The sequence below is a fragment of the Dermacentor albipictus genome, chromosome 1, assembly GCF_038994185.2.
Source record: "Dermacentor albipictus isolate Rhodes 1998 colony chromosome 1, USDA_Dalb.pri_finalv2, whole genome shotgun sequence".
NCBI lineage: Eukaryota > Metazoa > Arthropoda > Arachnida > Ixodida > Ixodidae > Dermacentor > Dermacentor albipictus.
The window spans coordinates 210,096,562-210,106,872 of NC_091821.1; the positions used below are offsets into that span (position 1 = coordinate 210,096,562).

The 10,311-nt window shown below is 48.8% G+C and overlaps 1 protein-coding gene across 1 annotated transcript; it reads left to right on the forward strand.

The window, feature by feature from the left end:
• The first annotated feature begins 5,962 nt into the window (after nt 1-5,962).
• Nucleotides 5,963-8,196, forward strand: LOC135906607 (uncharacterized). Its single transcript, XM_065438059.1, has 2 exons — nt 5,963-6,147; nt 6,978-8,196. The coding sequence occupies exons 1-2, from the start codon at nt 5,963-5,965 to the stop codon at nt 8,194-8,196; spliced, it is 1,404 nt and encodes a 467-aa protein (XP_065294131.1).
• The last annotated feature ends 2,115 nt before the right edge of the window (nt 8,197-10,311 follow it).

A 10,311-nucleotide genomic window follows, 5' to 3' on the forward strand; every position in this document is an offset into this window, starting at 1 on the left:
AAAGTTTCAAGGGCGCTTTGATGGTGAGTGGGCTCGCCGCAGCATCTCACTGAGGCCACGGAATCTATGGAGCGCATGGATATCAGTTGCGAAACTTTATGGGTATAAATCTCATAAGCTCTTGATGTGAAAGGTGCATTGACATTTCCAAAGTTATGTTTTAGATTTTCAATTGCGGAACTTTGTGGGTTTAGTGTTGTTATAAACATTTGACGCCAAAGGTCTATTGACTTTTCTAGTCTTGCATCGGAACATACAACGAGACAAGCCAAATCAACACTCTAGCAGACGCGTTGACAAAGCAGGCAGCGAGGTCCAATGAGACGAAGCGTTGGGGTGGTTCATTTGTGCCGTCATGTCACATATAAAAATGTCAACATTTTTTTTAACCTACGCCAGAACATCCATGTCAAGACACTAAAGCCAGCCAAAGTAACTACGCTCTTATTTATTTTTTCTACTTTGACTTTTATTCGCGAGGACACATTGAGCCTCTTCAATTTTTTGTTGTTGTTGTTGTTGTTCTCGCTACCCCACCCGCGGGCTGCCAGAGCCAGCCAGAGCGCATACGTTTTTCTCGTATGGCCCCGACCACCGTGCGGTGCACTTCGGTGCGCGTTCGGTTTGCTCTGGCCGAGTGGATTTTCCCCTGACAGAGTTTTGGACGCTTTCTGGCTAGCAGACGAGAAAAAAAAAAAAACAATGGTCGCTCGCCGCCATCACTGTGGGGACTCGAAGGATTGCACCGCATTCCTTGAGCGGAACCTTTCCGGAAAGTCTTGTTTCGCCGATGTAGGATACTGAGCAGTATGCGTATGGTTCTCAGTGGACCAAGCGTCTCATGTTTTCTTCGGTATTCCTTCCGTAGCCCCATTAGGTGCCCGAAGTAGGCATTCGATTCTGGCCAACATACTTTCCTATGCGTTTTTTTTTTTTTCATTTCGGTGCCTCCGCCTCACAGAAAAAGAAATACATTGTTGCGGCGCAGCGAATTGTCGCATGGTGAAAGTTCGATTTTGATACTTCTTTTGCGGAAAGTAATGGGCGATGGGACGCTTCAGTTGCCGGATACGTTTATTATATTATTGCGAAAGCAATTATATGGACACTCCAGGCGCATTCCTGCCGTCGCCGTCGCCCTCATGTTTCGTATAAAGTCCAAGGGTGATAACATCGTGACCACGCGCTGCATGCTGTATGTGCGAGTGAAAGCGTAGGAGGGGAGGTGGAATGGGTGAGCCGACGATGGTGGCTCAGTCTTGTGTGCGCAAAGGAGAAAAGCGGGGAGCAAGCGCGCCGCCTTCCGTCGCGCGCAATACATCGGGGGGAGTGGATGGAATGGGGGCGGAATCTAGGATTCTGTGAATCAATGATTGTGCAACATGTTTATTTGCCTTGTTTGACGCATTATATACAATTACTTCTTCTTATATACATAGACTCATTGGAGACTTATACGTATACTTAAATATCTTGTTGCGAGGTTTAGTGTATACATGCAGTGAACTTTGTTTCCAGTGACACTTTTTTGTCCTTTATCAGGCATTTGTATATCCCATTGTATCTTTGCATTTCTAATGTACGAGGGCGAGTCAAATGAAAGTGAGCCTACCCTAACCGCGCAATAATGGTTCGGTTCATTATCTGCGAGGCATGCGCGTAGGAGAACGGCATGTCTCATTTACAAAAGTGACACGCAGGTGTGAAGATAAATGTTCTTTAACGCTCTCATACACTGGGTTGAATATGGGTGCGTCACATAATGGACACTTCAAAAGTTGAACAGCTCGGTGTCGCGATGTTTTTGACAGCTGAAGGTGTTTCCAAAACAGAAATTAATCACCATATGACATGCCGTGTACGTTGAACACTTCATCGTTGACGCAAACGGTTCAAAGGACGTTGCAAAGACATTCCAAGACCGGGCCAAAACCATCGTGCAATCACCCCCCCCCCCCCCCCCCCCCAATTTCAAAGGTGCATGAGCTGCTGAAACAAGAACGGAGGATAAGGATCGATGAACTGGCAGACCGTCTGAACATAAGTCACGGTTCGGTTCACGCCATAATTCATGAACTTCTCGTTTATCGGCTCTTTGGTCCGCAATGGATCCCCAAGATTTTGATCCATCGAGAGAAGACGGAGAAGTTTCGCGCTGCCTTGACTCATCTGATCGGGTATCACAATGAGGATGACGACTTCTTGTTTGCAACTGTGATCGGGGACGAACCTTGGTGCCACTACTACGAGCCTGAAACACGACGGCAAAGCTTACAGTGCAAACATTCGATTTTACCACGCCCAAAGAATGTAAAGGCCATCATTTCCGCGTTTTTCGATCGACAGGGTCCATTACTGATAGAATTTGCTCAATCTTGTGAGGCTATCAATTGTTTCCGATATTGTGAAACGCCAGAACGGCAGCGTGTCGCAATCAAGAACGAATAACGTGGAAAATTTATGAATGAAGTCATCTTGTTCCACGACGATGCCTGTCCCCACGTCGCTTATGTGGTTAATACAAAACTGGCAAAGTTCAAGTGGGAAACGCTGCAACATCCGCCATAGAGCTCAGACCTGTCACCTCGCGACTTCTACATTTTGGGGCAACCGAAAAAACAGCTCAAGGGAACCAGATAGACTTTTTGAAGCAGCAACCCAAGGAGTTTTATAACACGGGAATCACGCGACTCGTTAGTCAATAGGACAAATGTCTAAATTCTCATGAAGACTACATTTAAATAAAGTACCCCGTTGTTGGCTCATTCATTTGACTTGCCCTCATCTATCTTGCAGAACTCCTGCTTTTTATACGTGCTCTCTGTCGCGACTATAACTTCGGTGCAATTACTCACGATACACGACAAGGGACAGCTACACCTGCGTAATACATTGGAACAAAAGACAGCGTCATTGAGATTTTTCACTGGCCATTGCGTATATACAAGAATGTAAGCACGGTTCTTGAATGACAAAGTTTCATTAACATATTTGTCCTCAACTTGTTCAGTTCATTACCATTTAATTTTTCATATCAGCGGCATGCACTGCTTTCCTGGTTTCGAACTGATATAGTTCTAAAGCTCGTGTGATATTTTCTTTACTTAATAAATAGACAAAAAAACATGGAAGCATTGACGTCAGTTATGTTGGGCACAATTTTTGGCACATACGAGTATAATATTTTATGAAAAAATACATATTTTACTTGTATTTACAGTGCGTAGCTTTCAAGAATTCGTTTGCAGCATCTTTGGCAATGACAATGCAGTTATTTTTCATGTATTTGATCCCTCGATAAATTGTTTAACAGGAAGCTTTAGCTCGGGCCCAATCCGACGCGGCCTATTCAAATACTTGTAAAACGCAGAAGCGCTTTTCTGAGATAATCCTGCTAATCGCTTTCATTGAAATTCGTTGCATTTGAGAGAAAAAGTTAAATCCTAGTGTCTGTTGAAAACAGAACTTCGATTTAGGGCCTGAATTTTGTTTAAAATATTTTGAAAAATTCGAAAGTTTGAAAAAATAGAAGCATGACGTTTACAAACTAATAGCTATGCATGAAGAACAGATATTGGGGTTCTGCAAACGGCATTTATTATCACAGTCAAAGCGGACAAGTTTGCTATGTCAATTTGTATCTTACGTGAATTGGTTACGTTGTGTACAAGGGTTCTGCAAAAGCCGTATTTCCACAATACTAAATTTTTTTGAGATTCATGTGTAGCATATCTATTTTGTCCGCTGAAGATGTACTATTAGATGCAATTCACAGAAATGTGATATCATTTTTCATTGTTGAGTCACGGAGTTTTAAACTTAATAGTTTCGTTTCCTGAAAATTTTCAATTTTGGCCAATCTTTAATAAATAATTGACCACCTAAATGAAAAATTCGAAACCAGTAGTCACTAGAATTAAACTTTTTCTTTTAAATGCAACAAACCTCCTCAAATTTGGTGAAGTAGTTGCAGGGAAAAACGAATTCCCCTTCTACATGTACTTAAATAGGAGCACTCGACCTAAAGCTTCCTCCTGAGGAGGCTGAGCTGCAACGTGCAGCTATATATATATATATATATATATATATATATATATATATATATATATATATATATATATATATATATATATATATATATATATAAGCACATGCAATTTCCCCTATGTTGTACTTGGTGTCAGTGTTTGTTGGCTTCTCATTATATGACTAATAAATATCGGGTCCCTCGGTTAACCCCCTTTCTTCTCGTTTATATATATATATATATATATATATATATATATATATATATATATATATATATATATATATATATATATAACCGGACACCTAACCGGACACATCATTGACTGGGACGCGGGGTAATCTTCCCGAGATATACACATGAACACTGCGCCACCTCACCCATAAATAGCCGCGCACCCATGCTTACATCTTCATTGTGATCAAGGGACCCGTACGGGGCCCGAAACGTCGGTTCTTTCTTTTTATTTTTATTTCATTCTTGGCGAGTGCACGTTTTTTTGGCACCAACCTATATATATATATATATATATATATATATATATATATATATATATATATATATATATATATATATATATATATATATATATATGTTGGGCCAGTGGCGTAGCCCCCCCCGAACAAAATTTCTGGCTACGCCACTGCTTCAGACGTACTTCTGAAGTGCGCTTCCATAACGCGACGTTTTTTTTAAAAATCGGCGCCTCATGAAAGATGGTGATGATGAAAGAAGACGCCGAAATCATGATTAGGCTGAAGGGTGGATTAGACGTGTCCAAAGCTGAGGCAACGACCGTAGGCAGAGCGATCATGGAGGCAGCAGGAGTAGGTGAAGCCAAGGCCGGATCAGACGTCATCTGCCCGAACGCGCTGCAAAACATAATCGTGGTCAGCACGCCAGGCAGGGAGAATGCGACGAGGTGCACCACAATCAAGTCGATCGTGGTGATGAGGAAGGAACACGAGGTCAGCGTCTACCAAGAGGCGCTGCCCTACACTTGCAAGGGGACGATCAGAGGCGTCACCCTGAGCTACGGCCCGGATGAGCTGGAGAGGAACATTGTCAACTTAAGAAATCCACTGGCTCTGGCGGCCAAAAGGATCAAGAACACGGGCACGGTTATCGTGTCATTCGATGGCTTCAAAGTTCCGAACTTAGTGCGTTCGTCATTGAGATGGTGAGATGCTTTTTGTCCCGCAAGCAAGTGCACAACTGCTACGCGTGTGGCAGATGTGACCCTGGGCGAAGCCATCTGTAGGGCCTTTGGCGCACCGAACCCAGACGAACAACACCAATGTGCACGTGTGGGCCTAAATACAAGCTGTGCGGAGGTCCGCACATGACAGCCGACAAAACGTGCCGACAAGGGTACCAGATCCCGTACGTGGTGAGAAGAAGACGATGGAAAAGGCGGCAGAAGCTTCAAAAAACCGAGTCTCGATTCCCCCCCTCCCCCCTCCCCCCAATCTGGCGACGGCGACAGAAAGCAGGCCCTGCAGCAGCCGCTGCAGCTGTCGCCGCGCTGCAGGACTGCAGATGGCACTCCCATTCCAGAGGGCGCTCCCGTTCCAGATACGGGGCCAGGTCGCGCTCCTGGGGGCGTTACAGCTCCCGACGCCGCCTAGTTGGAGGAGAAGCGCAAGTCTGGTTCGAGTCAACGCGGTCCCGGTCCAGGGAACGAAGACCAGGGGGCCAGCTGACTTCGGCCGATCAAGTCCGTGGAGTCGCCACCGGAAAAGAGGTAACGCGGGGTTTGCCGCCAGAGCACGAGAAGAAGAGGCTTGCGCAGCTAGAATGCGAAAACGAAATGACGAGGAACACGATAGCGAAACTCATGGCAGAAATGGCCGAGTTAAAGAGAGAGAGGCCCCGGGAGAACATTCCGGCTCGGCAGACAAGCAAATGGCCGAGTCTGTACCGACGGAGACGCCCATGGCGGGCGACGGTGACTCGGAGAGGCCTGCCAATAAGAGAGTCATTGCTGGTGAGCAGGAGAAACCGGCGAGTAGAGCAAAGTCGAAGATCCGCGAGATGCTCTCTTCTCTGAGCGAGAGCATGAAACCACTGAGCGAGACGGTCTCGCACCTCCAGGATACCGTGCTAGCAATGGAGGAGAGGTACAATCAGACGTTCTGCGAAATAGAATCGTACCTAGAGAATGTGATGGCTCCAATAATGATTTCGCGGCCACTTCGCTCCCGGCAATGGCCTCGGCCAGTCAGAACGTGAGGCTTTCTCAGAAGATTAGCCCAACAATTCAACAACAGCCCCAAGATGGCCACACAAACTAATTGCTTCAGAATATGGCAATGGAACTGCAGGGGGGGTTTCTCCACAAGAGGGCCCCCTTGCAGCAATTTATTCGCTCACATGCGGAGAAACCACACTTGGTCCTCCTACAAGAGACACTAACCGAAAGCGTCGCGCTACCTGGCTACTTGTCCGTCGCGAAGCGCGACGTAGGAAGAGGCGTCGCTGTCTTGATAAACAAGCTGACACGTCACCCACGACCTCCAAATGACGTCGGGCAAGATCGAATACATCATGATCGAGATAAATCCCGGACCCGCCAGTAGGGGGAGCCCCATCTTGAACGTCTACAGCAGCCCAAAGGACCTGAGACAGCGATTCAGGAGCCTTGTCTCCAGGGCAGCGCACCTCGCCAGGAACTCCCCCCCCCCCCCTCGTCATCGCAGGCGACTTTAACGCTCCATATCACACATGGCGCTACCCGTATGACAGCCACAAAGGGGAGGACCTTTGAAGAAAGGAGCTCAACCGAGACCTGATGCTCGTACGTCGGCCAGCAGGGATACAACTCCGGACCTCACCTTCGTCAAAGGAGCGGCGGAAGCTATGTGGGCCAACCTCAACATAGACCTGGGCAGTGACCTTACATACTGGCCACGGCCGTGCGGCTAGAGCAGAGAAGAGTGCGCAAATTCAGGGCCTCCGACTGGGACAAGTTTCGAAACATTAGGGAGGAATATGCGGAAGACGTGGACGTGAAGCCCGATCTCGAATGCTGGACTGAACAGATCGGAAGAGATGTCGAGGCCGCCACCAAGAAAGTTAGCACAGATCTCCCGGTCGAGAAGATGGATAGCAGGCTCACCCATCCGCTCGAGGCCAAGCAGTCCCTGCTATCCAGGTGGAAAGGGCAGCGTCTCAACAGAAGGCTCCGAAAGAAGATCGCCGAAGTCAACAAGAAAATAGAGGAGCATTGCAAGGTCCTCTCCAGAAAGCATTGGGACGATGTCTGCAATTCGATAGACGGTCAAATGCGCAAAGGGGTGTCTTGGAACCTCCTCAAGCACCTGCTGGACGAGACGAATACTAAGTCGATCCAACGGAGCACGGTGGCACGCATTTTGCACGCAGCCAGGCAGGAATCCTCGGACGACGAAGTCCTGGGGAAGCTGGTGAACAAGTACCTACCGGTGGTCTCCGGCCCGGCGACTACCCCACTCAAAGATTACGGGGACTCCGACAACCCGGAGCTGGACGCGGAGTTTGGGGTTGAAGAAATCAGGCGGGCCCTACACGACTTAATCGGCAGATCGACCCCCGGTCCGGACAAGATCCCGAACAAGGCCCTGAGGAACCTGCACGACAAATCAATAGAGTATCTGACCGAGATCGTCAACCAGACGTGGAGCAGCGGCAGAGTTTCGGAATGTGGAAGAGGGCCACCACCATCCTCATTCACAAGCCTGCCAAGCCGGCCAGTCCCGACCCAATCTCAGGCCCCTCTCGCTCACTTCGTGTGTGGGCAAGGTGACCGAGCACGCAATCCACAACAGGGCCTCCAACTTGGAAGACAAGGACGTCTATCTCCACAATATGATATAGGCTTCAGAGCGGGCCTTTCGACGCAAGACGCCACGAGGCTGATCAAGGATCAGGTCATCGATCACAACACGAGAGACATGAGAGCCATACTTGGTCGGGACTTGGCGAAGGCCTTCGACAGCATTCTCCATTCCTTTGTCTTGGGAACGATCTCGAGCCTTGTTTTGGGCAAACACTTTCATGACTTCACGAGATCTTTGCTGGCGGACAGAGAAGCCATCCTCCAAGTGGGAGACCTCGCGTCAGACACGGTTAGGCTCGGTTCTAGAGGGACACCACAGGGTAAAGAGTGTCATATCCCCGACCCTCTTTAACCTCGCCATGATCGGTCCCTCGAGGAAACTCTCCGAGGTCGATGGCATTAACCACGCGACATATGCAGACGACGTCACCATATGGTGCACCGGTGGCAGCGACGGACGTTTGGAGGCTGCGCTTCAAGAAGTCATCCAGGTCACAGAAGACTGCCTGAGACTGACCGGCCTCCGATGCTTGCCGCCGAAATTACAGCTACTACTATACAGGCCCAAGCGCAGGGACCCCAAACTTAAAGGTTGTAGAGGACATTCGTATCACTTTTAGGACAAGTGAGGGCTGTCTTATCCCCAGGGTGGACTCTCTCCGGGTTCTGGGTATGACGATCGAATCGAACAGCTCCAATAACCAGACGATACTGAAGCTCACCAAGAAAACGGACAATGTCATCAGGTTGATGTGAAGGGTTACCAACCGGCAGCAAGGACTAAGTGAGGACAACCTCGTCGGGTTGGTTCATGCTTTCGTGATGTGTCACTTTACCTACGTCGCAGCCATGCACAACTGGCAGAGGTCGGAAAGGGACAAGCTGAACTCGTTGATAAGAAAGGCAGTCAAGAGAGCCCTCGGGCTTCCCATGTACACGAGCTCGGAGCGACTGCTCCATCTCGACATGCACAACACGCAAGAAGAGATAGCGGAGTCACAGGAGAGGGCGCAGTTTACCAGACTGTCTACGATCAGTGCCGGGAGAAACATCCTGAGAAAGCTTGGAGTTCCCCCAACGGAAATAGAGATCAGTTTCTTCAGCATACCTCGAGAGCAGAGAGAGCGCATTATCGTTGCCCCCGTTCCTCGGAATGTTCATGCACCCTGAGTACACCGTGGGCAGACGAAGGGCTAGGGCTAAAGCCCTCCTGGAAGACACCAACGCACGCGCCCGGAGTTGCTGTTTCGTCGATGCGGCCCGGTACCCTGACGGAAAGGCGTTCGCTACAGTCAGCGTTGATCAAGAAGGGAAAATAATAAACTCCTCGACGGTCCGGACGGCAGCGGCCGAGGTTGCGGAACAGGCCGCAATAGCGTTGGCCCTGCTGGACAACGGTAGAACGACGTTATACAGCGACTCGAGATCGGCAGTCCGAGCATTCGCCCAGGGCACCATCTCGAAACCGGTCTTGCGGATCCTACAGGACACGGAAATCAAGCAACACACAATCGTCTGGTTCCCTGCTCACATGGGACAGATCAAGGGCGCCCCGCCCAACATCAAAGAGTCGACCCACAGAGCTGCGCGAGGAGTCGTCGACCGCATAGCTATCGGGTCCCCCTGCCTCACACAACGAACTCACAAAGTACTTTTATCTGGGGAGGCGGAAGTATTCGCCGCCGCACAGTAAATTGAACAGGCATCAGGCATTGACACAAAGACTCTTGCAAGTCGGGTCATACACTAGCCCCGCCCTCTTTCACCGGAGCTATCCTGAAATTCAAACGTCAAACACTTGCACCCTTTGCTCAGACGTTTCCAACTTAGATCATATGCTCTGGCGGTGCCCCGCGTTACGGGGCGACGAAGATGTTACGTCGTCCAAGTGGGAGGCTGCCCTACGCAGTCCCGATTTTGAATCCCAACTGTGGGCAGTCAAACGGGCCCGCGACGTGGCGGAGAGGCTAGATCTCTCTGTCCCGACGTGGGAGGAGCCCGCTACGTGCTAGTACACGTCCCGATGGACCTTATTAAAGTTTTTCCATACATCCATCCATCGTCGCCTGATTAGCAGCTCCTACCTTTTTTCTTTCTTTCCACGGCAGCTCACGCGCTCCATCGAGTTGTACAAAACAAATGTATGCTGTTTTCGTGTAACCATTCTTCGGTTCTGCAAACGAACATAAACTAGTTCAAAGTAGTTCAAACGGTCTATTCGCTCCGGAGTTGAACCCGACCTTAACCGTTCTCGCGGAACCGGGATGAAAACCGGAACGAAAAATGTTTCACTTAGACACTAAATCTGCATATTACATTCTGCGCAACTTTGGCCATGTTGGCATCAAATTAGGCACACTGACAGATGGCAGGTGACGTGAAAACGATGTCAGTCCCCAACCTTCCTACATGATCCCCAAGCTGCAGTGTACACAAGCTCAGTCCATGCTGTTTTGCCAAGCCAGCA

Excerpts from the sequence above, each read along its gene's own strand:
- LOC135906607 (XM_065438059.1), top strand. The coding sequence starts at position 5,963 with ATGGCGGGCGACGGTGACTCGGAGAGGCCTGCCAATAAGAGAGTCATT. Across the intron at positions 6,148-6,977 it reads GTGCTAGCAATGGAGGAGAG|GGCCTCCGACTGGGACAAGT; the intron begins GTACAATCAGAC and ends GCGCAAATTCAG.